The sequence below is a fragment of the Hermetia illucens genome, chromosome 6 (assembly GCF_905115235.1).
Source record: "Hermetia illucens chromosome 6, iHerIll2.2.curated.20191125, whole genome shotgun sequence".
NCBI lineage: Eukaryota > Metazoa > Arthropoda > Insecta > Diptera > Stratiomyidae > Hermetia > Hermetia illucens.
This window is the reverse complement of record NC_051854.1, coordinates 62313980-62333678: the sequence shown is the minus strand read 5'-3', so window position 1 is coordinate 62333678 and position 19699 is coordinate 62313980. Positions and strand designations below refer to the sequence as shown.

Sequence of the window (19699 nt, the reverse complement as noted above, 5' to 3'; positions counted from 1 at the left end):
TATCCGAATGGTCAAAAAACTACCCATTTACTTTTGCCGCGGTGTTCATATTCCATTTCCTCTTTACATTCACTATGGCAACACTCGTGAGTATTCCGCGACAAAAGAACGATGGCTACAAATATTATTATCTAAAACGTCAAATTAGAAATAACAAAATTTGCGAGTGGCTTTCCATAGTATAGAAACATTATCGACATGGGATTCACAGTAACTGCATCCATCTTACGCCGTTCAATATATTTTGATATTTTTGTCAGAACTACTCCAAAACTATGTCGCCAATATTCACGGTGGGTATGCTGAAATGGCAGCAAATACGCATATTCTACGCTATTTGAAATTCCTTACATAATTTTTGTATTTGCTTTATCTAATTTCATGCGCTGCATCAGTTTGGCAGAGGTAGGAAAACTTGAAACGCCAAAGCCTGAGGGGAAGTATGATACCGGGCAACTGTTCCTTCATCGGGTGTTCGGCTACCGCGGAGTAATACTTTTTCCATGGCTTGCCCGTGTATTCGATCGAGATACTCCCAATCAGACCAAAGTCGACCCGGAAAAGCTGGAGAAAGATGGGAATGACTCTAAAGAAGTAAAGGGAAAAATGCATACTTTCTACCAAGTGCTCATCGATTCAAGAGACTGCCCATATATTGTAAGTAATCCACCCTAAGTAATTACCCCAGAGCTACATGTATATGCTTCTAGCGAGCCCAAACAGAAGCCGTAACATTTTTAGGCAACCAAGATTCAAACAGAAGTCTTTATGCCATCCCAGGACTTGACTACGTAGCACATGAAGACATAATGCCATATTCATCGTCGGATCGTGCACCACTACACCATGAACTTTTTGATAAGTTTCTTTCATACAACCCAAATAAGGATCCTCCATTTGAACCACAAGAAACATTGAAAGCATGGCAGAAAAAGAACCACCCCTGGCTGGAACTCTCTGATGTACATAAAGAAACGACAGAAGGAGTTCGGGTGACTGTGATTCCATTCTATATGGGATGCAGAGAAACGCCGGCTGCTTCCGTTTATTGGGTATATAAGGATATAAGAGCAGCAGTATTAGCTTTGATTGATTTTTCTTTTACAATTTTAGTGGCGATATTGTATTCGATTGGAAAATTTGGGAGAATTAAGCGTTCAACTGCGCGAACGCCACTGGAGAATATTCTCTTTATCAGGGACCTTGGAGACTGTAAGAGGTCGGGGAGTTGTTGGGCAAGAGCCTGTTTTGAGTCCTAGACTGCCAGCTTTTCAATATAGTAGTCATGTAAGCTTGCAGGCACCCAGCGGTCATATGTGGTAAGTTGAAAGTTTGAATTACTATTTTAGAATGTCAATTTAGAGGTGCAATTGGATGAATGGTACTGAACGAACGTTTCTTAACACTCATGTGAAAATGAAAGCGTCTAGTCAAATGCAATATATACCGACGTGGTTTATTCCACCACCTTTCCGGAAAGTACCCCTGAAAATTCCTATATGAAGAGATACTGTCTAACGAGAGGAAAAACAAATAGGGGAAATCGGAAGTGGGACGCTTCAGGTATGTTTTATAAAGCCAGTTGAGTGCCCGGATAGCTGAGTGGTTAGAGCACAAGGCTATCGTTCGGAAGATCGCGGTTAAAATCTCACTGGTGGCAGTGGGATACCAGTCGACTCAGCTGTGAATGAGTACCTGAGTCAAATCAGGGTAATAATCTCACGAGAGCGTAATGCTGACCACATTGCCTCCTACAGTGTACTGTAGTGTTAAAGGTCTTGAATGAAGTGCTCTAAGACACTTCAAGGCATGGATCCAATTGGATTGTTGCGCCAATGATTATTTCCGAGTTGTCACAATCTCGGCAAATCCCGGATTTTACTTAATATTAGCACTAAGTGCCAAGAATTTAGGCCCGGACGATCCTACCTACTTAAAAACTAAAGGGGCGCTGGTGGTGATGGCCGGTGGTGGGTCAATGAGAGAATCCGTTGAGAACTCCCCGCAACATCGAGCACGTATGCAGAATGAATCCTTCAAGTTAAGTGGAGTCAGTCCTTGCCTTACAGACAGCCATATACAAGGGACTCGCCTGCTCTTTGCTGTAAAAATAAGCGCGCAGCGAGTCTACTTGGCGATGATCTTGTGCCGCCGCGTCAACAACGCCCCTACTTCCGATGTCACGAGGCACGTTCATCTGCTCCATGGCGTAATTTGGAAGATGCATTCAGAATTTGGACATAGTTGCCCGTATCCGTCGCTGGACGTTTTCCAGATCGGTCTTCGTTCACGGAAATATTCCGAATGTATAAGCCAGTGAAGGGATAGCGAATACATTCAATACGCTTATTTTATTTTTCCCTGAGTGATGGCGATTTCACCACCAGCGGAGCATCGTTCAGATCACCAACTCGAGCATTGGTTCCTTGCAGAATTCCTAGGTACTTGTAGAAGTCTGTCTCGGTCATAGCTTGGATGTTGAGGTCACATGCTATGTCCGGCATGCGGCGCGTGATGACCTTTGCGGATGGTTTGGATTCGAAACTTGTTCTAATTCAAACTCCATCCGAATATCACGGCTGCACATGTCTACTATTCGCAACAGACTTTTAAGATGATCAACAATTATTATTATTTGAGTGTGCTTTTGTCCCATCAGTAACTAGCACGTAATATGCCATATACTATCCACTTTGGCGCGATGTTGACATCCAAGGCCTTGTATTTGGGCATAAGCGACAATTTTGATCTACGAGAACTTTGTTAGTAATAATGCGATTTCCACCAAACTTGGCGCTATGTTATAGCCTACATCGATACAAAATTTCATGGTTCTAAGATGAACTTAAGGAGATTTGCAGCCAATTACTAAAACTTGTAGTAATATACTATTAGTAACTTCATTTGAACAGATATCGGTATGTAGAGTATTTCGGGGCCTAGGCACCATATAGTGGCAGCCTACTCTTTTCGTTTCTGTGAATTGGCCCGTAATGAAATGATCACGTTCGACCCCCAGCACCCTCAACCTTTCCAACAACTGTCAAAACTAAGAGCAACATCGGAGAATACTAATCTAGACCTTTCATTTGATACCCCATGACAATATTTGGTGAAATGCAATTTTATAGAAATTTTTCAGCTTGGTGCCAAAATTAATCGTAGAAGGCGGCGGTCCTCATAATATCATGTCACTTTATCAATTTCCTATTGGTTGTTTCTACCCAGTTGCTTGGTTACATGGATTCGCACACATATAACTACTGAACTGCTATATAAATACCAGACAATACATCAAGGTCGAGCGCAAGTTGGGACGCAGCTTGGAGAGATGACGTGACATTACTCATCGTGATTTTTGGTGAAACAAGAAAATGCGAACTTTCGCTCGTAGGGTGACGTGAAAAACTAGCACCTTTTGTGTTCCTGGGGAATCCATGTAATACAAAACAAGTCGGGTAACCGGAAGCTGGACGCTTCAGGTGTAAAAGGTTTTGTGTTTTCCTACGTGAGGAATGAAAAAATTCAATTGAACTCTGCTTTTTAAAAAGCCGTTTACGCAAATAACTTGATCTTTAAAGCACTATGTTGATAGCAGGCAAATTCATACCCTTCACACAGGAAGCACAAATGTGAAGAAGACAACTTACAACAGATACAAAAAAGGGATTTTAATATTTCACTCGAATGTCAATCTTATTTGCATGGGTGATAAGTTTGAACTGCTATAACTTTGACACTATTAGCTGGATTTTGCAGAACCTTACCGTGAATATGCACGATACTGTCCTCTATGCCGGTTTTTGTATTGTTAGGGCGAAGTTAAGGGGTTTTTTCAATCAATTTCTAAAACTTGGTTTTATAATAATAATAATCGTTGGCGCAACAATTCATATTGAATCAGGGCCTTGAAGTGTGTTAGAGCACTTCATTCAAGACCGTAACGGTACACTACAGAATTCCAGTACCCTGTAGGATTCAATGTGGTCAGCATTGCGCTTACCCGAGTTTATTATCCTGATTTGACTCAGTTACTCATTCACAGCTGAGTCGTCTGATATCTGGTTTAATAATTAATATAATTAGCCTAAAATATCTAGTATATACATATTTAAGATGACGGCATTTCTGAGTTTATTTCGTTGAAGAAGGCTGGTATTCGGTGAATAATAAAAAACTCATTGAACTATAAGGAAATTGAAATATGTTTATCTTTAAGTAAGTGGCAGTATTTTCCTGCCGAGCCATTCAGTTTCCTGGCGTGCTAAGATGCTGACGCTGTGCATCCCAAATTTAATTTATTTTTTCCGTAAGTTATAGAGAATTTTCCTTTGATTTGATCGTTTATGTTTATTTATTTAATTCAATAAATTGTTGTCTGCATGACGAGTATCATGAGGGCTACTTATTTTCAGAGTTTCGCCTAATTACTCTAAGTATATGAATTTCTTAACTTGATTTGAATTTTGAACATAAGAAGGGCTGTTCTTTGGGATTTCAATAATAGTTTGATTTTCCAATTAGCTGCCTATTATTTTCCTTCCTGAAAATTCCACAAACATTTTTGAATTTGTTTATTTTATTATCGTTAATTGCTTCGTCAAATATGATTTAGGAGTAGCCATAATTCTCCTCTAAATTTCTAAGCCTTCCTAGCACCACGTGACATTTCATTATGCGTATCGTGATGCAGTCCAGAAAGGTCTTTGCACTTGGTAGTCCTTCGGCGGTGGAATTTCCTCGCACTACTTAGCAGCCGCGCCAGGATCACCATCTGTGCCAACAAGTCAAGGAGGATTTGGTCTGCTTATAACAAAACCTGATCACGAGAGCCCTTGTGGCAGATGCGTACAAATACGGGGCATTGGCCCGTAGGGGACCATGTCGCCAGACTCCACACACCCTACAATTCGCATTGCCAAAGAAGAGGGGGAACCCTCAGTCGTTTCCTATGCAATCACCCAGCTCTATTTAGAGTCAGCCTACGGACACTAGGTAAACCATTCTTTGAGGGCCTTAGAGAGTAACTCTAGTTGCAGGGTGGGAGAGCTGGTTTGCTTCGTGAATGCTATGCGGTAATTTTTTGTCGCCAAATATAATCATGTGGGGTATCAAATGAAAGGTCTCGAAGCTGGTGTTAGTTTTGGCATTTGTTGGAAAGATGGGGGGTGCGGCTGGTCGAAATTGATCGTTTCTTTAACGGTCCCATTTTCAGAAACTACCCAACCAAAAAATTTGGAGACTGTCACTATATGGTGCCTAGGCTCCGAAATGCCTTCATATAGATATCTGTTCAAGTTAATAATAGTATATTACTATAATTTTTAGTAATTGACTGAAGAGCCCCCCTTCATCTTAGAACCACAAAATTTTGCAGGAATGTAGGCTATAATATAAAGCTACCAAGGTTGGTGGAAATCGCACTGTTACTAACAAAGTTATAATAGGTCAAAGTTGTCACTTCTTTGCAAATTCAAGATTTCAAACGTCAATATATATGCATATATTACGTGCTAGGTACTAATGGAGCAAATGCGCACTCAAATAGCTTTATAAAAGAAGTAAACAAAACCTTTCATACCTTGAGCGTCCAGCTTCCGGTTTCCCGACTTGTTTTATGACTAATACGAAAATAGATTTCAGAATATTAATCTAAATTTGTGTCTGGAAAAACATTGTAGCATAAGCAAAATTTGTGTATATATAAGATTAGCCTAAGCCAATAATACCATTTATCATCCGTGCGTTGTGTATACCGCAGAAAGCTTACGGGATTATCGGCAGTGACTGCCTTTAATATTGCAGAAGTGCGATAAAGATAAAAGCGGCAGAAGTGCCACTGGAAACTAGGTATGCGTTAATCGCGACCGACCTGCGTAGGCGAGCCTCGCCCTTTTCGTTGTTAACCTCTTTAAATAAGTATCTCTTTCTCCTGTGTGGTACCCTTTCATCTTACGTCAACTTGGACTTGTTACTACTTCATTATACTTAACTTGGCGTCCCTCAACATAGCGAACCACACCAATCACAACAATTGCGCTATGTTCATAAGATGCGAATGCTTGTGACATTTTTATGAACCAAATCATTCATACATAGTCCACTTTTCTAGTAGTATTACTTGTTATTTGAGTTATAGAACCAGTAGTTTAAATGAAATGTAAGAACTTTATTCTATCTAAATATTTACAACTTATTTCATTCAGGGGGACATTTCGACTTGAACGAGAGGACGGGCACACTTTCGATTGCCGAATACCCCCATTTTCGCTGGAAAGTAAACCTGATGAAACATCTAGTCCGCCGTCAGCAACACCTTCGAATGACGAAGCTGTTTGATAGTGCTGAAACTGTTTTTAAATTGTGTATATTACATGGACATGCTGAGTAAGAAGGTGATAAATTTATTGTGCTGAGTTCACATTTGCGAAAATAAATTCAATAAGTTGAGTTTCTGTGGTTTTATTCAGTTTAATGAGGCGATGTGGGAACATCACTGATAGAAGGGTGAACACAAACAATCACAGACATCTCATTTATTTGAATGCACTTTTATAAATTCAATAGATACCAATTTAAACGTAAGATTCGAATTACACCTATTTTAATATATGTTTAAGTTGATAATTTAATTTGCTCATTACCATCCAGTTGTAGTATTAGCCAAACGACGCATTCGCCTTGTATTTCTGTCTTGATCACGAATCTTCTTCTCCATTTCTGCGTCAGTCAATGTCTCCAAGAACGGCGCCCAAGCGTCGGCGTCACCTGGGGCACGGAATGGAACCTCTACAGTTGACAAAGGAGTTTCGCTAAATGCATACGTCCGATGATGCCATGAGAGTTGTCCACGAATTGAATAGGAAATCGCCGTTACAAATTCTCCGCCCAAACCCAACTCTGCGCAAAGCTTCATAGCGAATTCTTCTGGATTATTAGACTTCTCAGCCATATCCCATTCGACTTGGTCTACTAGTGATGTGTTGCCGACATGGATATTTAACTTGATTACAACCCTTTGGTCGGAACTAACTTCGAGAATTGGCGGCTCATTCGGGAATGCTTCGATTTGATGGCGGATGGCCTGAGCAATGGCAGGTACGAATGGTATTGGATTCAAGTCGAGATCATCGCACAGTACTTCGGCGAATTGTTCGGGGCTGATCATGCTCTCTGCAAATTTTGCAATGAATAAATATTAAAGAACGGAAATGTTTCCAATGATGTTATTTTTAGAGTAAGGCTATTTTATCCGTCGTCGTTTCTCACGTTTCCTAAAACTGTTACGAAAGCAGATTTTTAAGGTTCCATTATGTTATTAGAAAGAAAACAATCTACTTCACTTAACTAACATGCAACCGACGAATAAAAAAACTATGAAGGGGCAATATTAGTGGAAGTTCATTTTTCCTCAATGGTTCCTGAATTTGGACTGCGATTATAGGTTGTTGGAAATTTCACAAATAAGAATGAGAAAGAGAGCTAAAATGCAGTATATTATAGCATTGGATGGTGAAGTAGAAAAAGCCGAAAATAAACGGAGATGAATTTCAGAGAACTGAAGTTCATACTTTATTCCTTACAAATAAAAGCTCGGAAAGGAAGAGTCTTGATATTTGAAGGATTTGAAAACTCGGAAATTTCAAACCCCTTAATGTAATCAAATATGGCCCCATTTGCACACATATGTAGTTACCATTTTTGTTCCATGTGAATGTGTCACGCAGTTTCTGCCCTTCGAGCTCCATGTCCAGACGAATAGGCACCAGCACTTCTGGTTGCGCCGCATTATCCAAATTCGCTGTAGGATCAGTGTCATCGAAGCACATCGGGAAAGTTCGAACTTTCTTATTATGCACTCGATTCCGATTGATTGGAGTCGCCTGGGGGACAGCATCCAAATGACTTGAGTTTGGCATGGTTGGAACCCATGGTGCTGGCTTCTTGGATTTACTCTCGCGTGGTAAAGGGGGCTCAGATGTATTAACCGATATTGCGCGGTACCTATGGCGGTAGACAAATAAAAATTACTTGAATAAGTACACTTTAAAATGTCCTACAAACAGGAACTTACTTTTCGTCATTCCCTTCTATTATATCGTCTACTTCACTGGCTTTCAGTAGAGAAACCGAACTGGCTAATATATGGTTGCTCAATCCAGATTCCACTAGACGCTTTCTTTCCTCATTTGAGAGAACAATTCGCGTCATTCCAGGGAACTTTTTGTAAAGGGTACCGCGAAACAGGCGTAGATAGTTTCCAACCTATAAACGTACATAATTTTTCACAAATACATGTTGATATTCAGTCAAAGCATCATACCTCGGACCCCACATAATAATACTCTCCATTTTCCTCCAACTGAAAACTCACTGGCTTATCACCGTACGTTTGTATCGACATTTTTCGGCTCCTTTCCCGGCAATCTAACAAAACACCACGAAAACGCTTGATGCTGGACGCCTGTCAAATTCCACTGCTGCCAACTAACTACTGACTAGTATCGCGTAAGAAGAACGTTTGTAGTCAACTTCAGTGTTCTTGGAATAAAACGTCAAGTGTTGGGAACCAGTGGATTCTCATATCTTTGGGTGATTGGGTGTCATTGGTTCGTTGGCGGAGGACTTTTGTTGGACGTTTCGTGATTCTGCATTTAGTTGAAATTCATTTTAGATCCACTTGAATAAAGTTGATCTAGCGCAATGTTCAGCCAAATCTCGCGACAAGTAGCCGTTCAGGTTGCACGTAACTTCTCGACATCATCTACGGTAAGTTTCCGCCACACGGCAAAAAAGATTTACGTAACAATTTTTATCTGGGGATCGGCTACCGGGAGAAGTCACGGTCACTGCAAGGTTTATCTATGCATTGTATTTTAATCGGGAGAACAAGTTATTTTCGATTTAGATGAGGGCGGAAAGTTTTTATATTTGTTTTTCATGGATTTTTTTAGAAATTAAATTGGGTCTTTTTTATATTTCTAGAACAATTTCAAAGTTGCAGTATGTGGAGCATCTGGTGGTATCGGGCAGCCCCTGTCCTTACTCTTGAAGGTGAATCCTCTTGTTACTGACTTGGCCCTTTACGATATCGTCCACACTCCCGGTGTTGCAGCCGATCTTTCCCACATCGACACAGCCAGCGGTGTAAAGGGATACGTTGGAGCAGAGCAAGTTGCTGCTTGTTTGAAAGGTATGTTTCCCACCAACAATGAATCTAATCTTATCCCATTACGATGAACCAAGAGTCTGGTAAAAAAAGTAAGATGTCAAAACCGAAATTAAAATATATTTCAAGATCACTTCTACCAACTACTGTCGGCTACCGCTAATTAATTTTAATCTATCGATAATCTAAAATTTCTTTCCGGTCTCTCAATGTTCTCGATAAATTGGAAAACAGTGTTTTGATCCGCTCGGCAAGTTTGATGTGGTACCTAATGATTTTGATCCGCCAACAATCAAATCAATACAGGGTGTTCCGTTTATGATGGTGGATAGTAGCACTTGTTTGAGAAAAATTGTTCCATTGAGTGGGCACTCTTTTATCGTTACAGAGTTATAGCGTTTTTCGTGAATAGGGTTAAAAAGCTTGATCTTCGCAAAAAAATCACAATTTTCCATTCCCTCAATCAGTTAATCCCCGATTTGATATCATTTTCGGTAACTACATAAAATTTCTTATCATTGAATATTTTTTCAGTTGCAAAGGTCATCATTCCTTTGGAGATATAACTGTCTAAATTTTAAAGAAATTCAAAATTGATTTTTATCTGAATTTAAATATGTATTATTGGTTTCCAATGACATATAAAAATTATGGGCTTAATTACGGAACATTTAAGGATATTACGCATTAAATGGGACAAAACATCCAGTCATTAAAGTTTTCAACCTACGAATTCTTTCAGTTAAGACCAATTGACATGAAATTTGGAGTAGGGGTAGAAGGTGGCGTAAGAAACAAAAGTAATATAGCGCCGATGTGCGCCTCGATGATGAATTCCGCGCACGGTTGTTGTCAGCCAACAGACCCTGTTCAGGTTACAAAAACTGTTCCGTTCGAAACGTCTCACCATAGGGTCAAAGCTCTTACTATACAAGACAATGATCTTGTCAGTCCTCATGTATTCCTCGTAGACTTGGGTTCTAGCAAGAAGAATTGCGAACTCTTGGCCGCGTTCGAGAGAAGAATCCTCCGAAGAATTTTTGGCCCCCTACATGAGGATGGACGATTCCGTAGTTTGCATAACGACGAAATCTATGAGCGATACCATGACCGTCCGGTTGTGGATAAAATCCGGCTCAATAGGTTACGGTGGGCGGGTCACTTAATTCGTATGGATGAGGATGATCCAGCCCGAGAAGTCTATAAGGGCAATATCTATGGTAGAAAAAGAAGACGAGGCAGACCCTGCCTAAGATGGAGCGATGGCGTAGGTCAGGACGCCAGACAGCTTTTAGGGATATCGAATTGGTGGACCTCGGCGCAAAACTGGAATGTCTGGAGTTCCTTACTAAGGCAGGCCTAGACTGGATAACGGTTGTTGCGCCGTTGATGATGATGATGTACGCCTCCCTCCCGAGGAGTGTGGGATGTTTTTTTTTTGGACATAACCACAGAAATCGATTAAATGGTCGATTCTAAGCAAAAAATATTTTGTGAAATTTTTTCCTACATGTAGTAATTTTCGAGTTATTCATGTTCAAACATGTAGTTTTTTCATCGAAAAAATGCATGTTTTTCAACGGTTTTCGCAAATAACTCGAAAACCATACATTTTATGTAGAAATGATATTAAGCACACATTAGATAAAGTGTTAGATATCGCCTTCTGTTTGTAGTTAAGTCTAAAATTGATAGACCAGTAGCTTAATCCAAACTACAATTTTATTTGTAGTTTGTAGTTAAAATTGTAGTTTGGATTAAGCTACTGGTCTATCAATTTTACACATTAGATAACAAAAAGAATGGATCTTTTTATTTTTTTATAGGTACAATTTGGGCAGAGTTATCGCTCGTCAAACGTAAATTCGTAATGTCTAAAAAATAATACTTTCAAAGTTAATAACGCAAAATCAGTAACTTTTGGTGGAAATTATGCCTTTTAAATGAGGTATGATAGAAGTCAGTGGGATAAATACTAACGGAACTATGATCAAAATATTGTAATCACCCGAAATTTTGATATAGAAATCAATAACAACAAAACCCGGTTTTCTCAGATAAATTGAAAATAAGTCGAATCCTCTGAGAATCTACTGTACGCGCAATAAATTCTGAAAATTTGGCGGATATAGAGTGCTCCTCGTTATGTTAATATCTGTGCTTGTTTCTGCTTAATATCGTTTCTAGACAATTTCAAAACCAAATACCGCTGAAAGTTTCATTCCTTGTATTCGCCCGGGGCACTGTAGAGATCTTCGGAAAATGGATACAATTTGATTCACTTATTCAAGTACGGCTTGGGTTTGAGTTCTGGATTAGTTGTTTGTATATTCAGTTTAGGAAGCAAGTTTATACATGCGGAATGATGATTGATGTAGACGCTAGCATTTAAACTCAGTTTTAATTACCTTTTTGAAGCCAGTGCTGCGGAAATTCAATTGACTGGCCACCATGGCCGTGCAACACTTGGTAGAACCCGACTCTTTTACAATTTTTATCTTTTGGTACTGCTTCGAGTACATTTGCTTGTTAGAACAATATCGTAGAGGCAATGTTCTGGAGCTATCTTCGTTTTTTCGGAGATTGGTTGATTGGCATACCGAGGTTGAAAACGTAGCAGTGTCATTGAACATAGTCAACTGTTTAAATTGTCGATCTCTACGAACATTTTTGAAAAAATGACGTAAATATGGAAACATTTATTTCCCTATTTTATTTATGCATCTTTAGAAATATTTGCAAGACTACCATTTACTTCTCCGTTTCCCTTGAAGAAATGTTTGATTATATCGCCAAAACAATACTAACAAACTCAATAAATAAAATCTCTAACTACAAAAACCAACACACAAACAACTCTGTCATCCATATATCATTTCATGGAATAAACAACAAAAAAGAAAATATTTCTCCGCACCGGCTCATTGATTTACTAAAAATAGATTTTATGCGTGTCATCGACATGAAAACAATATTAAAATAATAATATTCACCAGCCATCAGTTTGACACAGTGCTATCTACATGGGGCCGATTCCTTATCACAAATTTGCCAGGGAGTCTTAAATGATTCTTTAAAAATTACTAAATACAATATAAATTCCTCAGTAAGTGTATGTAAGAATGCTGTACGTAAAACATTTTTTCAGGGCATTTTATTTAATTAACAAGTAGGAATTGAACTTAAGGTTGACTTGTGTGCTATAAATAACGAAAAAATAATGCTACTCCTGTTAATTTGATAAAATGGCAACTTATAGGAGATTAATTTCGTCGAAAATCTGCATAAACTTAATAGAATTGTAGAATTTATTGTAATTGACGACAATGAACCATTTGTAATTATCGCAAATCAGCAATTCTATAAAGTTGAGCTTGAGTTTTTGTTGCATGATAGTTGGAAGTTAACAAGTCAGCAGACTGCGCATGTACAAATTAAACAATCTCTTAGAACGGTTGATATTTGATTTGTGCTGGGGTTGATATTTGCTTAGAATGCGAATTTGATCGTCGTAATTCTGATTAGAATAGGATAAATTATTTTGATTAATGATAACATAAAAATAATAAATAACTCCGCCGAAGCCGGTCCCAAGCCCGGTTGTGAAAGGAGGAGGGATGGATAGCTTCAGTCTGAATGGCTGTACGCCACCGCAGCGTCTCAGGGGGTAGGTGAGGAAAGTGCAGGAACTTTGCAGTCTTGCAGATTACTCACTAAGGAAGCTATCTACACACCTGGCAGCTAGGGATAAAATGCACCACCAAAAAATGAGAAGAAGGAGAAATTTAAGGTCCGGTACGGATAACCGGCGGGAGTCGTCTGACTTGGTGACTGGGTCGGGCTCTCGTAATGGACAGCACGGCGTCGAAACCGCTAGTCGTGGGGCGGTTCGACGTCTAGGCGCCACGACGACCAGGAGCACAGCTCCGCCTGCTGCAGCTGTTTCGCCACAATCTGTGGCGACCACTTCAGCAGGTTCGCGTAGGAAGCGGATGAAATGGACTGAAGACATGAACCTCTTCATCATCCGCTCCTACTACGAAATAACGGCGGGGGCGGGTATAACATCTTACCGCCCCTTGTTGCACCAGAGATTCGTCGAGCGTTTCCCGCAATTCGCGCACGTGACTGTGCAGCGAGTCGCAGACCAGTACCGCTTCATCACTCGCAGTGACACAATCCCGGCCACCATCAGGGAACTTGTTCGAGTTGAAGTCATCGGGGAAACTGGTGACCGAGAGTCGATGGGGGCAGAGGCGGCGGCATCAACAATACCACGCCGCACTGCAGGCAACAGGTTCAGTACTCGCCGAAGCACTCTTCTCCACCGTCCAGCTGAGGTTTCCGCTGAAGTTCGGGACGAATTCCAAAGAGCGTGTATAGAATTCTCGGATATGGATCCTTTGCATAGACCAGGTATTCCCAGGCTCTATGCATCTCCAGCAACTCCGGGAATTCTATCTCAAATCAATGATGAGATTGCATCTCGACTGTGTGCTTATATGTCGCTGCTGCAACTACAATCACTTGTGTATTGTGGTGCAGTTGCGGCTATCAGATTGCACGGTCAGAAGATTCGCTTTCGCGTTATTGGTTTGAGTGACAAAAGAGATCCACCATGGAAAATTCGTCTGGAACGTCGGCGGGACTCACTCAGGCAGGACATTGCTAGACTGATTCAGATCAGCACTGGCAATGCCAGCCGACGGGTGAGAAATAAAGTGCAGAGGGTTTACCGGAACTATGCCATCCCCTGTGAGACACCCGTAGTTGAAATTCTGGACACACTAAAACAGAAACTTTCTGTCATATGCAGTCGGTTACGACGGTATGGCGAAAGTTATTCCAGACGTGTCCAGAATGCAACATACGCGAGGAACCAGCGGAGCTTTTTCAGATCTCTCAACGAATCCCAACAGAGCGCCCAGACAATACAGTTCTCGGTGACGGAAGCGAAAGAGTATTGGGGTGGACTTTGGGGGTTACCTGCCCAGCATGCTGAGTGGATCACCGCCGAAGGCACCCGCCATGCCAATACACCTGGCATGAATTTCGCGGATGTTACCGAAGAGGAAGTTCGACGAACTATAAACATCTCGAAGAACTGGAGGGGCCCAGGTCTGGATCGGGTGCAGAATTTCTGGTATAAGAAATTTACCAGCGTACACAGTCGGTTGGCACGCAGTATAAATGAGGTCATGAGTCGGCCGGAGGAATTTCCACCTTTCCTCACTGCGGGAATTACCTACCTTATCCCTAAGAAGGACACGGTGCAGGACCCCGCAGACACAAGACCGATCACTTGCTTACCAACCCTCTACAAATTCATCACGTCCATTATTAGTGGAAGGATCAATGCGCACCTCGAGACCAACAACATTCTGTCCGAGGAGCAGAAGGGCTGCCGAGTTGGGTCAAGGGGTTGCAAAGAGCAACTCATTATCGACTCGGTAGTTGTAGGACAAGCAACTAGAGGCCAAAGAAACCTCTTCAGTTGCTATATCGATTATGCCAAGGTTTTTGATAGCGTTCCGCATACCTGGCTAATCGACATCCTACATCTGTATCGCATTGATCCGAAACTAATAAAGTTTTTGGCGACAGTCATGGAAGGGTGGCATACCACCTTGTCAGTCCGTACATCTGAGGGTGCTAATACCTCAGAGCCCATCCGTATTCGGAGGGGCATCTTCCAGGGGGATTCATTGAGTCCTCTTTGGTTTTGTATGGCATTGAACCCCCTTTCATGGCTACTGAATGATGCTAGAGGGCATGGTTTTGCAATAAAATATGGCCTACGTGCTAAGTGCGAACTGACACACTTGATGTACCTAGATGACATCAAGCTGTATGCTGGTACTGACAACCATCTTAGAAGTCTGTTGCGAATAATAGACATGTTCAGCCGTGATATTCGGATGGAGTTTGGATTAGACAAATGTCGAATCCAAGCCATCCGCAAAGGTCATCACGAGCCACATGCCGGACATAGCATTGGTGACCTCCACATCGAAGCTATGACCGAGACAGACTTCTACAAGTACCTAGGAATTCTGCAAGGAACCCATGCCCGAGTTGGTGATCTGAAAGAAGCTCTGCTGTCCGAATTCCTGCGACGTGTAAAGCTGGTGCTGAAATCGCATCTCTCGGGGAAGAATAAAATAAGCGCGTTGAATGTATTCGCCATCCCTTCACTGGCTTATGCATTCGGAATATTGCCGTGGACGAAGACCGATCTGGAAAACGTCCAGCGGCGGATACGGACAACTATGTCCAAATTCCGAATGCATCACCCAAAGTCGGCCGTGCAGCGGATGAACCTGCCTCGTGACATTGGAGGTAGGGGCGTGGTTGACGTGGCGGCACAACATCATCGCCAAGTCGACTCACTGCGCGCTTATTTTTACAGCAAAGAGCAGGCGAGTCCCTTGCATGCGGCTGTCTGTAAGGCAGACTGTGGACTGACTCCACTTAACTTGAAGGATCGATCTTTCAATCCTCTGAGTGGGGTGAAGTCGGACCAAGAGCGGATCGATGAATGGAAGTCGAAGGCAATGCACGGTAAACACGTGAATTGTCTTTGGCAGCCATTTGTCGATTTGCATCTGTCGAACAGATGGCTGTGTGCTGGGGAGCTCTTTGCTGAGACGGAGGGGTTTATGTGTGTCATTCAGGATGGCGTGGTCGCCACCCGAGCTTATAAAAAGCTCATCATGAAAGAACGGGTGGAGAACGACCAGTGCAGAATGTGTGGTTCGGCGTTAGAGACGTACGACCATCTCATTTCTGGCTGTACTGTTATGGCACCGGTGCAATACATCACCAGGCATAATGCTGTATGTAAGGTTATCCATCAAAACCTTGCATATAAGCATGGGCTGATCACGGGAACATGTCCGGTTTACCGATATGAGCCGCAAGCAGTACTTGATAGTTCTGCTTACAGCATGTATTGGGACCGGCAAGTTCTGACTGATCGCCATACAGCACACAACAAGCCTGACGTACTGTTAGTTGACAAGACGGGTCGCTCCGCGTATATTATTGATGTTGCTATCCCCCATAATAGCAACATTGAACGGAAATACGTGGAGAAGGTGAACTATGAGCCATTGGCTCGGGAAATCAAAGAAATTTGGCGTCTCGAGCGGGTGGTTGTAGTTCCCATAATATTGTCAGCTACAGGTATTGTACCTAAATCCCTGACGGCTTCCCTTGATGTCCTGGGACTTTCGCACAGTCTGGTTCAAACCATGCAGAAGTACACCATTCTGCATACGTGCTCGATGTTGCGGGGGGTACTTGACGGATTCTCCCACTGACCTACCACCGGCCACCACCACCAGTGCCCCTTTAGTTTTTAAGTAGGTAGGATCGTCCGAGCCTAAATGCTTGGCACTTAGTGCTAGTATTAGGTAAAATCCGGCATCTGCCGAGATTGTGATAACTCGAGAATAAATCTAATTCATATAAATAAGTGAAGAAATATTCATATTGAAATTGTAATTCCAATATAAACCACTTTGAAAGAAGTAAATAAATAATAATAAATATGGGAACTGTCTTTTGCACTTTGTGAAACGGATCTGATTATTTATGCTACCGTTACTTCCTTCCGTTCCGTTAGTGCCTTTTTAAGGGTTTGCGTGAAACAAAACCTTATTGGAATCGATTTGATGTCTGTCTGTCCATCTGTCCCCCACATCCGGTTTATTCGGAAACGGCCAAACAGATTGTCACGAAATGGCGAGAACATGTAGTCCGTGAATCTCCACACATAGCAAGTGGCGCCATTCTGTGCTGAGTTTAGGGGGGAGGGGGCATACATGCGAAAAGAGGGTGCAAAATATTTTTCACAGAATATGGCCATGTAGGGTGTCAAGTGAAAAGGCTCAATTAGTACTTTTCGAAACTGGTCCAATATTTGATATCGGGTGAAAGTTTCAAAATGTCACTTAAAAAGTGTAGCAGGTCACAAAATCTATCCAATTGAAAAATCTGAAAAAAATCACAGTGGTGTCTTTAGATCTGGGCCTCAAAATACAGCCCGTTCCCATACTCGCACAAATAAAGTTAATAATAGTATATTAACATATTTTAGAAATTTAGCCGGAAATCCCAATTAAGTTCATGCTAGAAGTATATAAGGGTATAAGGGTTAACATAAGGCATAACTCTGGAACTTGAATGAAATCCAACTATTATTAACAAAGTTGTAGAAAGTGAAACCTATATTTTATATAAATTTCGAGCATTCGTGTATGACGTCATCATATCAATTCGCCAATACCACAACAAAGTGGGCTCGTATGAATGGGGGATCGCAGTGAAACACTTCGTTTTTTAATAATTTATTTATCAATTACTCGAGACAGATATATGTATAAATTAGTGTAGCTTTGAGATAGTGTCTAATTCCGGTAGATATATTTGTATATTAAACTAGCGGTATTAAATACACGTACTTTATATGTACATATGTCTGCTTTTGTTCACGAACTAAATAGGAAATATGTGTACGATCAATTTATATACGTGCAGATATAATCAGTACACTGGCCTGGACACGTCTTTGTATAGGATTTTTTACTCACTAAAACCACCCCCGACTACCAACTTGATTAGTCAATTTTTCAACACGCTATAAAAGATAAATTTGACCTAATATGTCTTGTTGGATACAAATCAAAGTACCAATTATCAATGTTACTACTATTCTAATAGACCCATTTTAATTTTTGACTGACAAGGACAATCGGATGAAGTGTCCACTCTAAATATGTACAGGTAGTGACGGTAACTTCCATGCCCTGTGAGAAATTGGGTGAGATTATAATTGATCACCCCGTTTTTTCTCTCAAATTTTTTACGTACATTCCTGAAAATTTGCAATTGAAAATGAAATCGCTTCTAAAAATTGAGACTATCAGGCTTCATATGCATAAGAAATGAATAGTAGGCCGTTTTTATGGCTAATTATCTAGTCCTTATCAAGTAAAAGAAGATTTGCGCGCTTATCAGGAGGCTGCTTGGAGATGGACGTGGGCAGACTTTTTGACGAATAAATAACATTTCATGAAAAGGTGAAATTACTTCACTCGGGTAAATCGCAATTTAGACTTTTAATAGGATTATTAACTAAATTTATGTCTACTACAAATAAAAATAAAAAACCTAAAAACTAGTTGATCCGGTACTGAGGAAGGGCACAACTTGTGCCCGGAATACTTATATACAAACAAATAATATATCCCGTTTCACGAAAAATCGATTATATTTTATTTTGTTCACATTCTAAAAACTAGTTTAAAACTTACTTTTCTTTGCTTTCAGGCGCCGATTTAGTTGTTATCCCAGCGGGCGTGCCACGTAAACCTGGAATGACCCGAGATGACTTATTCAACACCAATGCTGGCATCGTTCGCGATTTGGCTTCTGCCATTGCGGACAATTGTCCAAAGGCTTTAATTGCGATTATTACAAATCCTGTAAACTCGTGTGTACCAATTGCCGCAGAAGTCCTAAAATCCAAAGGAAAGTACGATCCCCGTCGTCTTTTCGGTGTTTCAACTTTGGATATTGTCCGTGCTCGTAAATTCATTTCTGATTCATGTAAAGTTGATGTGAATACCGTTGATATTCCGGTTATCGGTGGACATTCTGGTGTTACAATTATTCCGGTGATATCACAATGCAAACCAAAAGTGTCGTTTTCGCAGCCCGATCTCGAGAAAATCACAGTGCGTATCCAAGAAGCTGGCACAGAAGTTGTGAAGGCTAAGGCTGGAGCCGGATCCGCAACACTGTCCATGGGATATGCAGGTGCACGTTTTGCTATTTCAGCATTGAAAGCTTTGAATGGCGAGAAGAATGTCGTCGAATGTGCATATGTTGAATCGAAAGTGACAGAGGCTGCTTATTTTTCGACTCCATTGCTTTTAGGCAAGAACGGCATTGAGGAGAACCTTGGTTTACCAAAATTGAACGACTTCGAGAAGAAATTGTTGGATACTGCCTTGCCCGAACTGAAGAAAAATATCAACAAAGGTATTGAATTTGCCAAAAAGTAAAAAACTAAATGCAGAGGAACAATACTCATTTGAGGAGATCAAATTCCGAAATTTCTTTTACAAGGTTTTCTTGGTTCAGACTCTGTGCGATAAGTATTGTGTGGATAAATTGTTATTACAATCAAAATGCTTATTTCAATAAATTATTTTAAGTTGACTATGTTGTCTTTTTTGACCCAGAATGGCGATAAGTTGCAATGATGGCTTAGCTAAAAACATTATAGAATAAAATAAATACATGACAGTGTTTAACAAAATTTTCATGACTTTAGCTCCGTAAGGAACACACAAGGATAATGACCTCTGGAAACCGGCAAATACCGAAAACTATTATAATTCAAACCCTTTTTAATCTTTTCTAAGATAATACAGGCATTATCTACACAATTTAATGTGGTGGCTCTCATGATCAAAACATACATGGGCCGGAAACTTTAAATAGAGTGTAATCCGCACAATA

The 19699-nt window shown here is 40.8% G+C and overlaps 3 protein-coding genes across 4 annotated transcripts; 2 read left to right on the top strand and 1 right to left on the bottom strand.

Annotated features, from left to right (window-relative positions):
- The first annotated feature begins 73 nt into the window (after positions 1-73).
- LOC119660437 (polymerase delta-interacting protein 2) lies at positions 74-6450 on the top strand. The gene is made up of 5 exons (XM_038068987.1): positions 74-293; positions 396-657; positions 711-1052; positions 1114-1319; positions 6207-6450. The coding sequence occupies exons 1-5, from the start codon at positions 199-201 to the stop codon at positions 6337-6339; spliced, it is 1038 nt and encodes a 345-aa protein (XP_037924915.1). The 5' UTR covers positions 74-198; the 3' UTR covers positions 6340-6450.
- Positions 6149-8495, bottom strand: LOC119660435 (SWI/SNF-related matrix-associated actin-dependent regulator of chromatin subfamily B member 1). 2 transcript variants are annotated; one of them, XM_038068985.1, is made up of 5 exons: positions 8324-8495; positions 8075-8265; positions 7697-8004; positions 6645-7173; positions 6149-6350 (listed from the first exon to the last, which is right to left on the bottom strand). In XM_038068985.1, the coding sequence occupies exons 1-5, from the start codon at positions 8402-8404 to the stop codon at positions 6296-6298; spliced, it is 1164 nt and encodes a 387-aa protein (XP_037924913.1). In that variant the 5' UTR covers positions 8405-8495; the 3' UTR covers positions 6149-6295. The 2 variants fall into 2 exon arrangements, with proteins under 2 accessions (XP_037924913.1, XP_037924914.1); XM_038068986.1 differs by lacking the exon at positions 6149-6350 and having other exon boundaries at positions 6522-7173; positions 8324-8494.
- A 63-nt stretch (positions 8496-8558) lies between these two features.
- Positions 8559-19396, top strand: LOC119660438 (malate dehydrogenase, mitochondrial). Its single transcript, XM_038068988.1, has 3 exons — positions 8559-8769; positions 8986-9193; positions 18503-19396. The coding sequence occupies exons 1-3, from the start codon at positions 8704-8706 to the stop codon at positions 19237-19239; spliced, it is 1011 nt and encodes a 336-aa protein (XP_037924916.1). The 5' UTR covers positions 8559-8703; the 3' UTR covers positions 19240-19396.
- Positions 19397-19699: the final 303 nt, after the last annotated feature.

Bases quoted from the DNA above. Each gene is read 5' to 3' on its own strand.
- LOC119660438 (XM_038068988.1), top strand. From the start codon at position 8,704: ATGTTCAGCCAAATCTCGCGACAAGTAGCCGTTCAGGTTGCACGTAAC. The intron at 8,770-8,985 runs GTAAGTTTCCGC...TTATATTTCTAG, and splicing joins ACTTCTCGACATCATCTACG to AACAATTTCAAAGTTGCAGT. The intron at 9,194-18,502 runs GTATGTTTCCCA...CTTTGCTTTCAG, and splicing joins AGTTGCTGCTTGTTTGAAAG to GCGCCGATTTAGTTGTTATC.
- LOC119660437 (XM_038068987.1), top strand. From the start codon at position 199: ATGGGATTCACAGTAACTGCATCCATCTTACGCCGTTCAATATATTTT. The intron at 1,053-1,113 runs GTATATAAGGAT...TTACAATTTTAG, and splicing joins CGGCTGCTTCCGTTTATTGG to TGGCGATATTGTATTCGATT. The intron at 1,320-6,206 runs GTAAGTTGAAAG...TATTTCATTCAG, and splicing joins GCACCCAGCGGTCATATGTG to GGGGACATTTCGACTTGAAC.
- LOC119660435 (XM_038068985.1), bottom strand. From the start codon at position 8,404: ATGTCGATACAAACGTACGGTGATAAGCCAGTGAGTTTTCAGTTGGAG. The intron at 8,005-8,074 runs GTAAGTTCCTGT...CTACCGCCATAG, and splicing joins ATAGAAGGGAATGACGAAAA to GTACCGCGCAATATCGGTTA. The intron at 7,174-7,696 runs GTAACTACATAT...CAAAATTTGCAG, and splicing joins ATTCACATGGAACAAAAATG to AGAGCATGATCAGCCCCGAA.